Genomic DNA, 18932 nt, shown 5'->3' with positions numbered 1-18932 from the left:
AAGGTCGACAAGAGAGCCACATTTAAAAATATATATATACTTTATTGATTTTTTACAGAGAGGAAGAGAGAGGGACAGAGAGTTAGAAACATCGATGAGAAAGAATCATCGATCAGCTGTCTCCTGCAAACCCTCCACTGGGGATGTGCCCCCAACCAAGGTACATGCCCTTGACCGGAATCGAACCTGGGACCCTTCAGTCCACAGGCCGATGCTCTATCCACTGAGCCAAACCGGTTTCAGTAGAACCAAATTTTTTAAACTTAAACTATATAGGTAGGTACATTGTTATGAACTTCCTTAGGCCTGAGCCAGACCAGCCAGGGCAAACACAGTCCTTTTAAATCATTGCCAATCTTTACCTGCCAATTGGCCTCTTGGTAGTTCATTTTCTGCATCGATAAAAATGGAAATTATAATCCTGACTGGTTTGGTTCAGTGGATAGAACATTGGCCTGCAAACTGAAGGGTCCTAAGTTCGATTCCGGTCAAGGGCATGTACCTTGGTTGCAGGAACATCCCCAGTCGGGGGTGTGCAGGAGGCAGCTGATCGATGTTTCTCTCTCAGGGATGTTTCTCTCTATCCCTCTCCCTTCCTCTCTGTAAAAAAATCAATAAAAGATATTTCTAGAAAAAGAAGTTAGAAAGTATACCCGCTTGATTCACATCCCCTGCCAGTCTGCCCTCTTCCCTTCACCACTTATTTAAAAACCTTAAAGGAAAAAAAAGTGATTTCAGTGAGGAAGGTAGAGAGGGTGTGCTGTCTCTTGCAGACCCCCTCCTGGGGATGAAGCCACAACCAGGGCACATGCTGTCCACTGGGATCAAACCCAGGATCCTTAAGTGCACAGGCAGACACTCTATCCACTGAGCACCACCCGCCTGGCCCCTCACCATTTAAAAAAAATATATATTTTTTAATTGATTTTTTTACAGGGAGGGAGAGGGATGAGAGAAATATTTATCACTGCCTCCTGCGTACCTGCTGGGGATGTGCTTGCAACCAAGGTACATGCCCTTGACCTGAATGGAACCTGGGACCCCTGAGTCCGCAGGCCGAGGAGCTATCCACTGTGCCCCACCGCCGGGCCCCTCACCCTTCCTCAGACCTGCCCATTCTCTGATCCAAGCGGGAACACATTCCTTCTGGGGCCCGGGGCTCTGGGAACTACATTACCCGGGAGTCTGTGCGCGAGAGGCCGAGATGACGAGCCAATGGGGCGGCTCAGGACGAGGTCCTTCCGGTCTGCGGAGCCCGCCAAGGCGGGACTTCCGGCCTCCTCCGTGGCGGTCACTCGGCGCCTCACGGACCCTTACATCGCGTCGGAGGCTTGCGGAGCGGTGGGCCCTGAAGGCCCCGCTGGCACCGGGGAGGCGCCGGGGTCCCGGTTTCCGCCGCGGAGACGCGGGGGCGAGGCCGGCGGCTCCTCCGGGGACTGACCGGACCGGGACCGAGGCCGCCCACCCGGGCCGCCCCCGCCCGCAGAGCCCGATGGCGATGGCGGCGGCGGCGTCCGCTTTGCCGAGGCGCCCGGATGAGGTGAGCGCGTCCCCCGGGCCTCCGCCGCCGCACCCCCCACCCACCCCTGCCGCCCCGGGGCGGGCGCCCGTCCCTCTTGCCGCCCAGGCCCCGCGTCGGGCCCGGTGTAAGGGGGGAGGGGAGGAGGGGCTGAGGGGTCGCCGGGGGAGCCGCGCAGGGGCGGCTGAGCTGGGAACATCCGGGAATCTGGGCGCCTCTTTCCCGCGCGCAAGAGACTGACTGGCGTCTGGACGCGCAGGGCCTGGCGCATCTTGGGAGTTTGTGACGGGAAGAGGGAGCGGCCTTTCCGTGTTCTTACCCAGGGGCCCGGGGTGGGGAGGGAGCTGTCACTTGGGGGGAAAGGGGGGGAGCGTCTCCCTCAGCCCGGGAGCCCTTGGGGGAGGTGGAACCGAAGGCCTGGGCCCGCGCCCGCCCCCGCGCTCCCCCTGCTACTGGCCCAGCATCGCCCCCGTGGGACCGCACTGACCAGCAGGGGGCGGCACCTGCGTGGAGCATCTGCACCCTGGTGGTCAGTGAGGGTCAGAGCCCAGGGCCCCCGATTGCAAGAGGGCGCGGGCCAGGCCGAGGCACCCCACCCAGCCGTGCAGGACCAGGGCCGGGGAGGGACACGGGGGTTGGCCAGCTGGGGAGGGGCTGCAGGCCGGCTCCAGAGGGTGTCCAGTCTGTCTCACTCAGTCCCGATCCGCTGGACCCCAGCAGTAAGCTACCCTTCCAGTGGGAGCGTCAGAGCTCTGCCCCCTGGTGGTCATCGCGAGCGGTTGAGCAGCCTTAGCTTATTATTAGCATATTTTATTTTTAAGTATATTTTATTGATTTTTTACAGAGAGGAAGGGAAAGGGATAGAGAGCTAGAAACATCAATGAGAGAGAAACATCCATCAGCTGCCTCCTGCACACTCCCTACTGGGGACATGCCGGCAACCAAGGTACATGCCCTTGACCGGAATCAAACCTGGGACTTTTCAGTCCACAGGCCATCGCTCTATCCACTGAGCTAAACTGGTTAGGGCTATTAGCATATCTAATATATATACACACACACACACACACACACACACACACACACACATTATTGACTTTTCACAGAGAGGAAGGGAGAGGGACAGAGAGCCAGAAACATGGATGAGAGAGAAACATTGATCAGCTGCCTCCTGCACATTCCCCAGTGGGCGGGCATGTGCCCTTGACCAGAATGGAACTTGGACACTTGAGTCCGGTGGCCAAGGCTCTATCCACTGAGCCAAACCAGTTAGGGCTATCATTAGCATATTATGCTTTGATTGGTTGAACGCCCAACCAGATGACCAGGCACTTAGCATATTAGGCTTTTTTATATAGGATTTTTTTAACCTACACCTGAGGATATTTTTCTTAAAATATATATTTTATTAACTTTTTACAGAGAGGAAGGGAGAGAGATAGAGAGTTAGAAAACCTCCTGCACACCTCCCACTGGGGATGTGTCCGCAACCAAGGCACATGCCCTTGACCGGAATGGAACCTGGGACCCTTGAGTCTGCAGGCTGACGCTCTACCCACTTAGCCAAACCAGTCAGGGTAACCTGAGAATATTTTTCCATTGATGTTTAGAGAGAGGGAAAGACAGACAAATATTAATGTGAGAAAAACACATCAAATCCAGGACTCTTTGGTCCACTGGCCAGACTATCCACTGAGCCAAACCAGCTAGGGCTGTGACAGGCCTTTTAATGTTTTACAAAAGTGGCTCAGAAACAAGGGGGGGGGGGCGGGGGGGAGAAAAAAGAAAAGAAAAAAAGCTGCTCAGAGAGAGAGCAAGTCTAGGATGGGAGTGAGGAGGCCCAAGGGGGATGCCTGCCTGCTCCCGCCATTGCCACTGTGCTCGCCCAGCTACTTGGGTTCTTGCCCAAGGTCACAGCTGGCTCGGGCAGCACAGAGGGCACCGGACTCCAGGGCGGCCGGGGATTCCTTGGACACCCGCTCCTTTGGCACTGATGGGCTCTCATTTCTGGCAACCAGTGTGCACAGGTGTGGGAGGTTAACCCAGACACCAGCAGGTGCAAATGCTTGGAGGAAGCCAGGAATAGGCAGTGCCGATCTCCATTTTTTTCCTTTTTCTATTTTTCTATTTTTATTTTAATAAATTGTTTTTTCAGTCCTCATCCAGGAATATGCTTATTGACTTGAGAGAGAGAAACATTGATGTGAGAAACATCAATCCTCTCCACGTCCTGACCCGGGATCAAACCCAGAAACTAGGTCCGTACCTGCAATCTGTTGGTATACAGCAGTGTTTCCCAACCTTCTCTCATGATGAGAATCACCTGGTGGAGTTGTTAAAACACAGATTCCTGAATCCCAACTAAGAAGTGCTAAACTAGAATTTTTGAGAACATATAGGTAAAATTGCATACCTAACTTAGTGCTCTGTATATAAAATCTGTCTTAGAGCACTAGTTAAGTATACAATTTTACCTATATGTTCCCAAAAATTCTAGTTTAGCACTTCTTAGTTGGGATTCAGGAATCTGTGTTTTAACAACTCCACCAGGTGATTCTCATCATGAGAGAAGGTTGGGAAACACTGGTATACAGGACAATTCTCCAACCAACTGAACCACCCTGCCAGGGCCGGTCTCCATTCTTTTTAAGAATAAAGAGTAGGGGTGGGGGAGTCCTAGCTGGTTTGGCTCAGTGGATAGAGCGTCGGCCTGAGGACTGAAGGGTCCCGGGTTTGATTCTGGTCAAGGGCACATGCCTGGGTTGTGGGTTCAGTCCCCAGTAGGGGGCGTGCAGGAAGCAGTGGATCAATGATTCTCATCATTAATGTTTCTATCTCTCCTTTTCCCTTCCTCTCTAAAATCAGTAAAGAAATATAGTAATCATACCTGTAATGTAGCTGCCTACAAAGTTGGGCATCTATTGTGGAGGCAGATGGAGGTTTGGACCAGAGAAAGGGTTTGGTCTCTCCGGGTTGTAACAGCTTTTCTCTGGCTGCACACGGAGGACACACTATAGGGCTCAGGGAGGAGTCAGAGCCCAGGAGGGGCAACTGCTCCAACCCAGACGGAAATTGTTTGGCAGGAGTGGTGACGGTGGAGGTGGAAAAAGTTGGATTCTGGGTCCATTTTTAAAGACAGGCCGTGTAGCATTTTGGATGCTGTAGGTGAGGGGGAAAAGGAGGAGTTGGGAACAACCTCAGCATTTTTGGTCTTAGCAGCTGAAACAACAGAGGCCATCGATGTTGATGGTTGACCTGGATCAACCCATGGTTTTGTGTGTTTGGGATTCTCAAAATAAATGCGCTTTTCTTTTAAAAAAAAAACACATATATATATATGTTTTACAGAGAGGAAAGGAGAGGGATAGAGAGTTAGAAACATCGATGAGAATCATCAATCAGCTGCCTCTTGCACACCCCCTACTGGGGATGTGCCCGCAACCCAGGTACATGCCCTTGACGGGAATCGAACCGGGGGACCTTTCAGTCCGCAGGCTGATGCTCTGTCCACTGAGCCAAACCGGTTTCGGCTAAATGTGCTTTTCATCGCCAGTCACAATTCGATGTAAAAAAGACTTTCTTTCATGCTGTTGAAGCAACATTTTACTGATGACTTTTTGGTTTTCCATTTGTCCTTCCTTCAGTTGATGTGGCATCCATTTTTCTTCCTTTAAAATCCTTCCCATTGCTTGTAAACGATCGGAAATTGTTTGCTGAGCAACGTTTAATTTTTCTGCAAGTTATTATTATTATTTTTATATTGCTTTCAGAGACGAAGGGAGAGGGAGAGAGAGATAGAAACATCAATGATGAGAGAGTATCACTGACCGGCTGCCTCCTGCATGCCCCCTACTGGGGACCAAGTCCGAAATCTGGGCATGTGCCCTGACCAGGAATGGAACCTGGGACCCTTCAGTCCACAGGCCAACGCTCTACCCACTGAGCCAACCCGGTCAGAGCTGCAAGATGTTTTTGAGTTTGACACCCATCTTTATCCAATAACACTTGTCATTGTTGGTCTGAGGAGTTTCAGAGAACAGTGAGTGGAGATCTGGGGAACGTTTCGTGATGGAGGCATGCAAAAGGCTGGCTCTGGTTGTGGACCAGGATGGAGTGGTGGGTCACCTGCAAGGAGGGGAATGCAGGTCGTGGGGTAATGCTGATTATGGGATCAGAAAGAGGAGGTGCGTGCAGAGGAGGGAAGTGATGGCGGGAAGGGTGTGGGAGGGAGGTTTACCTGGCAGGGGGTGAGGGAGCCCAGGCTTCCATGGAACAGCCATGAAGACGGAGGAGGAATTAAGAGATGACACTAGCCCCAGCCAGTTAGAGAGCGGCAGCCTGCGGACTGAAGGGTCCCAGGTTCAATTCTGGCCAAAGGCACATGTGAGGGTTGTGAGCTTGATCCCTAGTAGGGGGTGCCCAGGAGGCAGCTGATCTTCATCATTGATGTTTCTCGCTCGCTCTTTCCCTCTCCCTCCCTCTCTGAAATCAATAAAAATACTTTTTTTTAAAAAAGAGAGGAATGACCCAAGAGGGCAGGGCTTCTGTTTATCCACTACTGTATGGATTCACCAGACTTCGTGGTGAGTTTTTTGTTTTTTTTTTAATATATTTTATTGATTTTGTACAGAGAGAAAGGGAGAGGGATATAGAGCTAGAAACATCAATGATGAGAGAAACATCGACCAGCTGCCTCCTGCACAACCCCCACTGGGGATGTGCCCACAACCAATGCACATGCCCTTGACCGGAATCGAACCCGGGACCTTTCAGTCAGCAGACCAATGCTCTATCCACTGAGCCAAACCGGTTTTGGCTGTGGTGAGTTTTTTAAAAAAATATTTTTTTAATTGATTTTTTTACATAGAGGAAGGGAGAGGGATAGAGAGTTTGAAACATCAATGAGTTGCCCTTGTTTCATGCCCTTGACCAGAATCGAACCCAGGACCCTTCAGTTCCCAGGCCGATGCTCTATCCACTGAGCCAAACTGTTTAGGGCTGTGGTTGGCAAACTGCGGTTCTCGAGCCACATGGGACTCTTTGGCCTCTTGAGTGTGGCTCTTCCACAAAATACCACGCCCTGGGCAAGTCTATTTTGAAGAAGTGGCATTAGAAGAAGTTTAAGTTTTGCCGAAACCGGTTTGGCTTGGTGGATAGAGCGTCGGCTTGGGGACTGAAAGGTCCCAGGTTCGATTCCGGTCAGGGGCATGTGCCTTGGTTGTGGGCATATCCCCAGTAGGGGGTGTGCAAGAGGCAGCTGATCGATGACTCTCTCTCATCGATGTTTCTAATTCTCTGTCTCTCTTCCTTCCTCCCTTTAAAAATCAATAAAATATATTAAAAAAAAAAAGAAGAAGTTTAAGTTTAAAAAATGTGGCTCTGTGAAGAAATTTCATCCTTGTACTGTTGATATTTGGCTATGATGACTAACGAGTTTGCCAGCCACGGCCCTTGTGGATGAGCCAGGGGAAGACGGATGAGGAGGTGGTCCTAGAGACGCTGCTCACGTTTTGTTTGTTTAATCCTGACAGGACCGCGTGGCCTTCGAGGACGTCGCCCTGCACTTCTCCCAGGAGGAGTGGCGCCTCCTTCCTGAGGCCCAGAGGAGCCTGTACCTCGATGTGATGCTGGAGAACTTTGCCCTTGTGTCCTCTCAGGGTAAGGCCTCGCTCTCCCCAGTGAGCCGGACTGGCCTTTGCATTTCCCCACGTCCCCTTCCCCCTGGGGGGTGCCCTGTCCCCACATGTGGACTGTGGGCACTGCTTGCCCCCCGGTTTTCTGGGCAGTTGGTAGGGCCTGTGTGTCTGCACGGCCCTCTCTCTCCCTCAGCCTGTACACAGGCCGTGTTGAACGCGCATAGGAGCCTAATGACCCGCCTTGTTTTCCCTTAGCCCCGCTGGGCCACGTATCCAGGCAGATGGACTTCCGTTTTCTCCCCCTTTTTTTATTTGACCTTTTCTTGTGCTTGCCTATGCTGGCAATTACAGGCATCATCATGGTCATTACTTACCAGTCCCTTTGATTATTCTTTATTTTACTTTATTTATTTATTTTAGTATTTTTTATTGATTTCAGGGAGGGAGGGAGAGGGAGAGAGAGATAGGAACATCAGTGATAACTGCCTTCTGCATGCTCCCTGTTGGGGATCGAACCTATATCCCGGGCATGTGTTCTTGTCCGGAATGGAACCTGGGATCCTTCATTCTGCAGGCTAGTGCTCTGTCCACTGAGCCAAACCAGCTAGTATGGGTTATTTTTTAAGACTGCCCTGTTTGGCTCAGTGGATAGAGCTTCAGACTGCGGACTCAAGGGTCCTGGGTTTGATTTCGCTCAGGGGCATGTACCTTGATTGTGGGCACATCCCCAGTGGCGGGTGTGCAGGAGGCAGCTGATTGATGTTTCTTTCTCATCAATGTTTCTAACTCTCTCCCTTTCCCTTCCTCTCTGTCAAAAATCAATAAAATATTATTATTTTATTTATTTATTTATTTATTTATTTATTTATATTTTATTGATTTTTCACAGAGAGGAAGAGAGAGGGATAGGGAGTTAGAAACATTGATGAGAGAATCATCGATCAGCTGCCTCTTGCACCCCCCCCACTGGGGATGTGCCCGCAACCAAGGCACATGCCCTTGACCGGAATCGAACCCGGGACCTTTCAATCCGCAGGCCGACGCTCTATCCACTGAGCCAAACCAGTCCCGGCAAAATATTATATTTTTAAAAGGACTGCCCTGTATGGTTCTATTTGTACTATTTAGATATTTTTTTTCTGGCTTTTATTGAGGAATAATTGACGAATATGATTGTATATAATTAATTGTACATATACATTGTGAAATGATTAGTGCAGTCACATTATTGAATCCATTACCTTATATACGGGGCAGGATACTACTCATGGCTTCTTGGAACGCATCACCCTTGATTGGAGCAGACTATTGTATTTGCCTTTTTCATGTGCACTCTTAGCAAATTTCAAGTATACAGTACAGCATTATTAACTATAGTCACCATGTTTTACATTAGAGTCTCAGAACTTAATTTTGTAACTCACCAATATCTCCCCATTTCCCTGAGTCCCTAGTCTCTGGCATTCTTTTTGTGTGTTTTTTTATTCAACTCTTTTTTTTAAGATTCCACATAGTATAAGTGATATTATACAATACAATATCTGTCTTTCTCTGTCTGGCTTATTTCACTTTGCATTATGCCCTTCAGATTCATTGATGTTGTTACAAATGCATGATTTTCTTTTAATGGCTGAATAATACCCCATTGTGTGTGTGTGTGTGTGTGTGTGTGTGTGTGTGTGTGTCAGACTTTCTTTATCCATTCAATTGTAGAAGGTTCTTTAGGTAATTTCTTGCCATGGCTATTATGAATAATGCTGCAGTAAACATAGGCATGCAAATACCTCTTTGAGATACTGACTTTTGTTTCTTTTGGATAAAGGTAATAGAAGTGGGATTGTTGGACCATATAGTAGTTCTATTTTGAATGTTTTGAGGAACTTTTCTATAGTTGGTTTTAGTGGCTGAATTGAGGTGCAGTCCTACAGTGTACAAAGGTTTCCTTTTCTTCACATCCTGGTTAACTTGTTTTGTTAGTGGCCATCCTAACAGCTGTGAGGTAGTATCTCATTGTGGTTTGAATTTGCATCTTTGTGGTATCTCTTCGCCATTTGTATGTCTTTGAATAAATGTCTGTACACATCCTTTGCCATTTTTAATTGAGTTATTCTTTTGTTGAATTGTGTGAGTTTTTTATATATACATTCTGGCTTTTTTTTTTTTTTTTTCCTTACCTGAGGACAGGGACAGATGCATTGATTTATTTCTTTAGAGAGATAGGGAAAAGGAAGGGGATAGAGGGGGAGGGTGCGGGGAACATGGATGGGGTTGCCTCTTACATCCACCTGAGGCAGGGGATTGAGCCTGCAACCCAGGTATGTGCCCTGCCTGGGAATTAAATCTGACCTTTTGGTGCATGGGATGACACTCCAATCAGCCGAGCCATACCAATCAGAGCTTGAACCCCTTATTAGATACATCTTTTGCAAATATTTTTTTTAATTTTTTTTTTTTTTACTCTATGTAATACTTTATTTATTTATTTATGTTTTTTTAATTAAATTATTATCTGTGTACTTTTGCAAATATTTTTACCTGCTTCTTAGGTTGCCTTTTTATTGATTATGCCTCTTAATGTGTAGAAGCTTTTTGGTTTCATGTAGCCCACTTGCTTATTTTTGCTTTTGTTGTCTGTGCTGTTGCTTTCATATCCAAAAACATCATTGCCAACACCAATGTCAAGAAGCTTTCCCTTTACATTTTCTTCTAAAGATTTAACAATTTCAGGTCTTAAATATTTTTTACATTCAAGATACTTTTAATTTTTGCACATGATAATTATCCATTTATAAAAATAAATTCTAAAAATTGTTTATTGCCGAAATCGGTTTGGCTCAGCGGTAGAGCGTCAGTCTGTGGACTGAAAGGTCCCAGGTTCGATTCCGGTCAAGGGCATGTACCTTGGTTGTGGGCACATCCCCGGTAGGGGGTGTGCAAGAGGCAGCTGGTCGATGTTTCTCTCTCATCGACGTCTCTAGCTCTCTATCTCTCTCCCTTCCTCTCTGTAAGAAAAATCAATAAAATATATTATATATATATATATAAAGGGAGTTTGTTTGAGATCATTCTTTTATTAAGGTAGGCATTTATTACTATAACCTTCCCTCTGCTGCTTTTGTTGTATTTTGGTGTGTTATGTTTCCATGTTCATTTGTCTATGTATTTTTTATATCTTTGACCCATTGAGTTTTCAGGAGTTTGTTGCTTAAATTTTACGTAATTGTTATTTTCTAGCTTGCTTTCTCTCGTGATTTCCAGTTTCATGCCATTTTGTTTGGAAAAGATATTTGATATAATTTCAGCCTTCTTAAGTTTGTTAACACTTTAAGCTTTTTGTCTTCCAGACGGAAAGTATAGTGTCAGTCACCGGTGACTGACTGGGCACTTAACATGTTAAGACTTGTTTTGTAACCTAACGTGATTTGTTACATTATATGTTTATTTTGCACTTGAGCAGAATGTATACACTGCTGAATGTTCTGGATATATCTGTTATTTTAAAAATTTTTATTTATTGATTTTAGAAGGGGCAGAGGGAAAGAGGGAGAAATATTGATTTTTTTTTGTCCCACTTATGCATAAATTCATTGGTTTATTCTTTTTTTTTTTTTTTTAACATATTGATTTTTTACAGAGAGGAAGAGAGAGGGATAGAGAGTTAGAAACATCGATGTGAGAGAAACATCGATCTGCTGCCTCTGATGTGCCCGCAACCAAGGTACATGCCCTTGACCAGAATTGAACCTGGGACCTTTCTGTCCGCAGGCCGACACTCCATCCACTGAGCCAAACTGGTTTCGGCCATTGGTTGATTCTTGCATGTACCCTGAGCAAGTATTGAACCTGCAACCTTGGCATATCAGGACCACGCTGTAACCAAATGAGCTATCTGACCCGGTCCAGGGCCATTTGCTCTTAAGAAAAGTTCAGTTTCAATATTCTTTTGCTGATATATTTGTCTGGGTGATCTATCCATTGTTGAAAGTGGAGTATTGAAGTCACCAACTATTATTGCCTTGCTGTCTATTCCTTTCTTCAGATCATTACTTCCTAAAAATAGTTAGGTGTTCTGATACTGGGTACATTTGTACTTACAACAGTTATATTTTCTTGCTGACTTAGCTGCTTTATCATTATATAAAGAAGTTCTTTGTCACTTGTGACAGTTTTTTACCGTACTTAAAGTCATGCTGTCTGACGTAATCATGGTTATCCCTGTTCTTTTTTTGTTGAAGATTCACACATTGGCGGTTGGGTTGCCCCTTGCCAATAAAGTCAGTGTGTAATTTACCATCATTTCTTTGCACTTAGGCTGCTGTTGTGGAACAAAGAATGTGGAGGATCCATGTGAACAGAGCATTCCTGTGGGAGTATCCCAGGCCAGGACTTCAAGAGAATCTCAGTCTTCCCAGAAGATCCACCCCTGTGAGATGTGTGGTCCAGTCTTGACTGATATCTTTCATTTGACCGAGCCCCAGGAAACACTACACAGACTGAGCTGTGGGGCGTGTGGAAAACAATTTTCTTTCAGTGCAAACTGTCAGCATGGCCAGGAGCAGCTCCGGGGAGAGGCACTCTTCGCGAGCACTGCGGGTAGACCCTCGTTTGCAAAGAGCTGCAATTTCAAGAAGTCGCAGAAGCTCTCTACCCGTGAGGGGGTTGGGAAGAACTGCCCGGCCGCCTCAGGTCATCTACAACAGGCCACTCACACCACAGAGAAGCCAAACAAAAGCTCCAAGCGTAAGGGGACTTCTCAGCACAGAAAAAGGAACAGTACTAGGGAAGAGCGCGAGAAAGCCTTCAGTCCTAAGCGCACACACGTGCAGGACTCAGGAGCGAACAGTAAGAAAAAGGGTTTTGCGTGCCGAGAGTGCGGGAAAAGATTCAGGTACAAATCCTCAGTGGTTATTCACCAGAAACTCCATGATGACAGTGTTTTTGTGTGTGATGACTGTGGGAAATCCTTTAGGGGAAGCTCAGCCTTCACTCAGCACCGAAGAATTCATGCTGCGGCGAGGCAGCTCAAGTGTGGCAAATGTGGGAAATCTTTTAACCAAAAATTTGTCCTCATTTACCCTCAGAGAAGCCACACTGGGGAAAGTTGCTTCGTCTGTCGTGAATGTGCGCCGTCTTTTAGGCAAAGCTCCGCTCTTGGTCCACAGCAGCAGACAGTTTGTTCTGGAGAAACGAGTTTTGAGTGCACCGAATGCGGGAAATTCTTTAAACGGAAAACTGACCTTATTGAACATGGGAGATGTCATACAGGAGAAAGGCCTTTCGAGTGTAGTGAATGTGGGAAAGCCTTTACGTCTTGTTCTGCCCTCCGCTATCATCAGAGAGTTCACAGTGGAGAAAAGCCTTATAAATGCAATGAATGTGGGAAGTTTTTTACCTCTAGTTCTGGCCTCCGTTATCATCAGAGAGTTCATACAGGAGAACGACCATTCGAGTGTAGTCATTGTGGGAAATGTTTTACTCAAGTAAATCACCTCATTATACACCGAAGAATCCACACAGGGGAAAGGCCTTATGAGTGCAGTGAGTGTGGAAAATCTTTTAGCCACAAATCTTACCTGTCCCAACACCAGAGAGTTCACACTGGAGAGAAGCCTTTTGAATGTAGTGAATGTGGGAAGTCTTTCACCTCTGGCTCTGCCCTCTGTTACCATCAGAGAGTTCACTCTGGAGAAAAGCCCTATGAGTGCAGTGATTGTGGGAAGACGTTTACCAATGGACCCATACTCATTCGACACCGCAGAGTTCACACCGGAGAAAGGCCTTACGAATGCAGTGAGTGTGGGAAGTCTTTCACCCAAAGAAATCATCTCAACATACACCAGAGAGTTCACACAGGAGAGAGGCCTTACGAGTGTCCTGAATGTGGGAAATGCTTTACCTCTGGCTCCTCCCTTCGATATCATCAGAAAGTTCACATCGGAGAAAAGCCTTATGAGTGCAGCGAATGTGAGAAGTCATTTATCTCTAACTCTGCCCTCCGTTGTCACCGGAGAGTTCACACAGGAGAAAGGCCTTTTGACTGCAGTGAATGTGGGAAATCTTTCAGGGATAGCTCCCAGTTGAATCAACACCAGAGGGTTCACACTGGAGAAAAGCCTTACGAATGTACTGATTGTGGGAGAACCTTTAGCCAGAATTCGTACCTCTCTAAACACAGGAGAATCCACACTGGAGAAAGGCCTTACGAGTGTAGTGAATGTAAGAAGGCTTTTACTTCTGTCTCTGCCCTCGGATATCATCAGAGAGTGCACACAGGAGAAAGGCCTTACCAGTGCAGTGAATGTGATAAGTCTTTCACAAACAGCTCCATACTCATTCGACACCGCAGACTTCACACGGGGGAAAAGCCCCACGAGTGCAATCAGTGTGGGAGGTCCTTTACCCAAAGGATTCACCTCACCATTCACCAGAGAGCCCACACAGGAGAGAGGCCTTACGAGTGCAGCGAGTGCGGGAAATCTTTTACTTCCCGCTCCACCCTCCAGTACCATCACAGAGTTCACACGGGAGAACGGCCTTTTGAGTGCATTGAATGTGGCAAGTTTTTTACCCGGAAATCCAACCTCGCTCAGCACTCGAGAGTTCACAGTGAAGGAAGGCCTTAGACGTATAGGCCCTCTAAGGTGGTTTTGTTTGCTTGCTTGCGTTTTTTGTTTTCAGCGTTAATAACGCTGTAGGAAACTCTGAAGTTCCTCCGTTTGCCTGGATTTAATCTCGGGCATAAGACATCCACAGTAGGGAGGTTCCCCGTAAGTGTTAGTTATGTGGGGAGCGCGTGTGTCTACGCTGCACTTTCTGATCTACACACGTCTCTCGCCAGATTTCCGTCACTACAGAGGCCTCTGGTCAGAGACGTTTCACCTATAACTTCTAGAAGATTCCCACAGTTTGCATCCGTCACCATGCTGATGTGCTCAGGGCAGCTTACTCTGTTTCTTGGTTTGTTGGAGGAAATTAGGAATAGCCTGAGCTCTTAGGGGATCTGCATCCTGTTCAGTCTGAACAGTTGGGGAATGGGCCTGACGCGGTGATAACCCGGAAAATGTCATCTGGCAGCCCGAGAAGGCCTTTCTCAGGGGCCTGGCTTCCCTGGATGCCTGTGACAAATATTTCCAATTTCCGAGTCACCGTTGCAAGCAGTACCAGGTTCGTGTTCCTTGGGTTTGTAAAATAATGGGTGTCTTACTTTCTTTTAAGTACTCTTCGATCTTGGGTATATTAGTTAACTTATGGCATAATTTATAAGCAAATTTGGGTTCTACAAAAAACTTTTTATGTGAGGGGCCTCAAAATTTCTCTGTGTTACAGGGGATGGCCTGGGCACAGAAACTTGCTCACCAGGTTTTATCAGATCTGCATTACTGTTCACATCTTTTGAGAAAAGATTGCAGGGCTTTCTGGTCATGTGAAGCTTAAATGCTACGAACTTTAGGAGCCTCAGAAATCACCCTAAAGAGGGTCAGGTGTTGCAACCTCAAGTGCTTCTGGGAGCAGCATTAATTTGTACCTTGTTCACAAGGTATGCCAGTACTTTTGAAGGGAATTATTTTCCAAGTTCTTATAAAGAGCCATGTGCCCTTATGTCCACAATTATATGGTTGATGGTAACTGGCTGTGGGACGTAGCGGTTAGAGGAAAGCTGTGCTTGCTACGGAATCACTGGCCTACTTGGTATTGTTGGAGACTGCATCCAACTAAATGTGCCTCCTAAACGTGCATCCAGAAATGTTTCTGCGAAAAAGAATATATCAGTGTGGACACAAGTCTGAGGGTCTCCAGGCATGTTTACCTTCTGTGACTTACGATAAAAGATTTTTAGTCCTAGCCAGTGTTGCTCAGTGGTTGAGCATCGACCTATGAACCAGGAGGTCACAATTTGTTTCCTGCTCAAGGCACATGCCTGGCTTGTGAGCTCAATCCCCAGTAGGGAGTGTGCTGGAGGCAGCCAATCAATAATTCTCATCGTTTTAATTTTTTATTATTTTGTTCTCACCTAAGGATATTTTTCCATTTGTGGGTGTGTGTGTGTGTGTGTGTGTATTGACTGATTTCAGAGAGAAAGGAAGAAGGAGAGAGAAACATCAATGATGAGAGATAATCGCCGAAACCGGTTTAGCTCAGTGGATAGAGCGTCAGCCTGCGGACTGAAAGGTCCCAGTTCAATTCTGGTCAAGGGCATGTACCTTGGTTGCAGGCACATCCCCAGTAGGGGTTGTGCAAGAGGCAGCTGATCAAAGATTCTCTCTCATCAATGTGTCTCACGCTCCATCCCTCTCTCTTCCTCTTTGTAAAAAATCAGTAAAATATATTTTTAAAAAATGATGAGAGAGAATCATCAATTGGCTGCCTCCGGCACACCTCCCACTGGGGATCAAGCCTGCAACCCAGGCATGTGCCCTTGGCCGGAATCGAACCTGGGACCCTTCAGTCAGCAGGCCGATGCTCTATCCGCTGAGCCAAGCCAGCTAGGGCACCATTGATCTTTTTTAGAGAGTGAGAAAGACAGAGAAATATCAATGCGAGAAAAACAAATCTGTTTGCCTTCTGCATAGGCCATGGCCATCAGGAAGGAGCCTTCAAGCTATATGCAGAATTGAACCCAGGAACCATTGGTCCACAGGGTGATGCTCTACCCACTGCACCAAACAGGCTAGGGTTGATTATTATCATTGTTGTTTCTATTGCAATCTTTTACAAAAAATGGCCCGGCTGGCATGGCTCAGTGATTGAGTGTCAATCTATGAACCAGGAGGTCATGGTTTGATTCTCGCTCAGGAAACCTGCCCAGGTTGCAAGCTTGATCCCCAGTGCGGGGCATGCTGAAGGTAACCCATCAATGATTCTCTAATCATTGATGTTTCTATCTTTCCCTCCTCCTCTGTGAAATCAATAAAAATATTTTTAAAATATATTTTATTGACTTTTTACAGAGAGGAAGAGAGAGGGATAGAGATTTAGAAACATCAATGAGAGAGAAACATTGATCAACTGCCTCCTGCACACCCCCTACTGGGGATGTGCCTGCAACCAATGTACGTGTCCTTGACTGAAATCGAACCCAGGACCTTTCAGTCCGCAGGCCGATGCTCTATCCATTGCGCCAAACCGGTTTCGGCTAAAAATATTTAAGAAATAAAATGTCAACACTTAAAAATTTGTGTGTGTGTGTGTGTGTGTGTGAATTTCTATAGTCAAATTAGAAGTTCATCTCAAGATCACTGGTGGCCAGGCAGGAAATCAAAGATAAAGAAAAGGGGTCATGCCAAAACTGGTTTGGCTCAGTGGATAGAGTGTCAGCCTGCAGACTGAGAGGTCCCAGGTTCGATTCCTGTCAGGGGCATGTACGTTGGTTGCAGGCACATCCCCATTGGGGGGTGTGCAAGAGGCAGCAGATCGATGATTCTCTCTCACCGATGTTTCTAACTCTATTTCTCTCTCTCTTCCTCTCTGTAAAGGGTTAATAAGATATATTTAAAAGAAAAAAGAAAAGGGGTCATATTCCAGGGATATGCCATTGTTAGCAGCCAGCATTCCTGTTGATTTCAATGAAAGCCCATTGTTTGATATACTTGTTGTCACTAAGCAAGACTGACCCCAAGAGGGTATGAGAACGTGGATTGAATATAGAGTTGGAAACTGTATTTTTCAAGAGTTGAAGATAATTTTTTTTTTAATCTTGAGACCTTTAAAAAAATCCTTATTAGTATGGTATAATATACATGTGGTAAATGACATTTTAAGTATAGTATCTGATCAATTTTGACATGTATTAAACTGAAACCATCATCAGTCATAATACTAACCATATGTGTTACTATTTACTTCATATCCTTTTATAATCTCTCCTTGCCATTCATTTACTTTTCATTTTAATAGCTGACTTTGCATTTCATAGAATTTATATGATGGCAATAAAAGTGGATTTTCTGCCTTTAGTTCTGTTGCATAAATAGTTGAAGATGTATTTAGTGATGCATTAGTACCTCATCATTTCTTTTCCAGAGAAATATTATCTATGAACATATTACCTTCAAATATTATATATAAACCATTGGTTTATTCATTTTGTACATGCACGTTGGGTTATTTCTAATTTTTGACTATTGAAAATAAACCTGTGCCCTGGTTGGGTAGCTCAGTTTGTTAGAACATTCTCCCGATATGTCAAGGTTGCAGGTTCAGGGCACATTGCGGAATCAACCAATGAATGCATAAACATTGGAAAAACAAATGTATGTTTCTGTCTATTACTGTCTGTCTCTATAAAATAGATTTCTAAAAATAAGAAAGTAAAGCTGGTACAAGCGAAAATGTATCATTATATAGATATGTTTTGTTTAGTTATGTCAATAATTCAGTGAATAGTCTTGAGTCCTAGACTAAATGAATATTCAACTTAACAGTATTAGCAAATTGTGGTATAAACTAATTATACTTTTTGCATTCTTCCAGCAGTATATGAAGGAGTCAGTTCCTCTATATCGTAGAGAATATTTGGTTTGGTCAATCATTTCAACCCTTTTTATAACTTTGATGTGATCCTCACTGTCATTTGATTGCATTTCCCAACAGATTTATGGACATTTTTTCAATGTGTATTTGCTATATTTCTGTATTCTGGGTAAAATGCGTGATCATGTGTTCAACCTAACTATCAACTTTGGCTATTTTCTCATGTATGTATTTGTTACATATTTTTTTAAAAGAACAGTGAACCCTGGCCAGTTTGACTCAGTGGATAGAGCATTACTGAAGGGTCCTGGGTTGGATTCCAGACAAGGGCACATGTCTGGCTGCTGGATCCCCAATAGGGGGTGTGCAGGAGGCAGCCAATCAATTATTCTCTCTCATCTGTGAGAGAAAGTCTTTCTCTCTGCCTTCCCCTCTGAAATCAATAAAAATATTTCTTTTAAAAAGAGGAGACATATGTATATTGGTTACATGAAGTCCACTGCTAATAGATTAGGGGGGCTGGAGAAAGCAAATTGAGGGAACCGGAAGGGCGGATCCTGTTGGCCAAAATGTAATACGATAAACATTTTTTTATGTAGCCGGGTACAGGATAGTGAACAGTCAGCAATTAACAGTGAAGGGATTTGTGGTCTTGCAGTGGTGCCTGTGCTTTGAGGACTCGAGAGAAAAGGGAAATTACATTGGCATTCCAAGATATGTTATTGTAGATGCAAAAAGACAGCAGACAGGCCCAGGGAAAAGGTTGTCCTTTGTCAGGGAAGATGCTGACTAGGATATGAGTACCCACCATCAAATGCTTTAGAAAAATGATTTTACTGAGAGGAAGGGAGGGAGAGAGAAACATCAATGATGACGGAATCACCCATTTTGCTGCCTCATATGCGTGCGCCTCCCCCCCCCCCCCATTACTGGGGATTGAACCCACAACCCGGCACTGCTTCTGGTTAAAAAGTTAATTGTAGACCATCCTTTGGGGCTGTTTTAGGTCTCTGAATGGGCAAGGCCCCAGCAGGCCTTACCGGAGCTAGTCAGGTTAGCCTTTGGCCACTTTTTGTCCACACTCTAAAGACCTCCGCCAGATCGGACATTGAAAGATGGCTTGAGACAAAGACCTCTGCACCTACTGCATGCACTCTGAGAAACAAATCATTTTAAATTTTCAAATAGAAGTCTCGTTACAGGATCACTATTGATGGTTGTTTAAATATTTTTTTAATTGATTTCAGGAAGAGAGAGAGAAACATCAATGATGAGAGAATTTGATGGTTATTTTATTTTGCATATGT

General features: G+C 45.6%; 1 protein-coding gene across 2 annotated transcripts; it reads left to right on the top strand.

Moving 5' to 3' along the window:
- Window positions 1-1250: 1250 nt before the first annotated feature.
- LOC311633544 (uncharacterized protein) lies at window positions 1251-18216 on the top strand. 2 transcript variants are annotated; one of them, XM_084906303.1, is made up of 3 exons: window positions 1252-1540; window positions 7051-7177; window positions 11467-18216. In XM_084906303.1, exons 1-3 carry the CDS (start codon window positions 1493-1495, stop codon window positions 13776-13778), a joined length of 2487 nt encoding a protein of 828 aa, XP_084762429.1. In that variant the 5' UTR covers window positions 1252-1492; the 3' UTR covers window positions 13779-18216. The 2 variants fall into 2 exon arrangements, with proteins under 2 accessions (XP_084762430.1, XP_084762429.1); XM_084906304.1 differs by lacking the exon at window positions 7051-7177 and having other exon boundaries at window positions 1251-1540.
- Window positions 18217-18932: the final 716 nt, after the last annotated feature.

This window comes from Pipistrellus hanaki, assembly GCF_964339955.1.
Source record: "Pipistrellus hanaki genome assembly, chromosome: 15".
Taxonomy (NCBI): Eukaryota; Metazoa; Chordata; class Mammalia; order Chiroptera; family Vespertilionidae; genus Pipistrellus; species Pipistrellus hanaki.
Note: the sequence above shows the minus strand (reverse complement) of the source record. Positions and strands in the feature narration are given on the sequence as shown.

Coding starts and splice junctions, on each gene's coding strand:
- LOC311633544 (XM_084906303.1), top strand. CDS start 1,493: ATGGCGATGGCGGCGGCGGCGTCCGCTTTGCCGAGGCGCCCGGATGAG. Junction 1,541..7,050: donor TGCCGAGGCGCCCGGATGAG/GTGAGCGCGTCC, acceptor TAATCCTGACAG/GACCGCGTGGCCTTCGAGGA. Junction 7,178..11,466: donor TGCCCTTGTGTCCTCTCAGG/GTAAGGCCTCGC, acceptor CTTTGCACTTAG/GCTGCTGTTGTGGAACAAAG.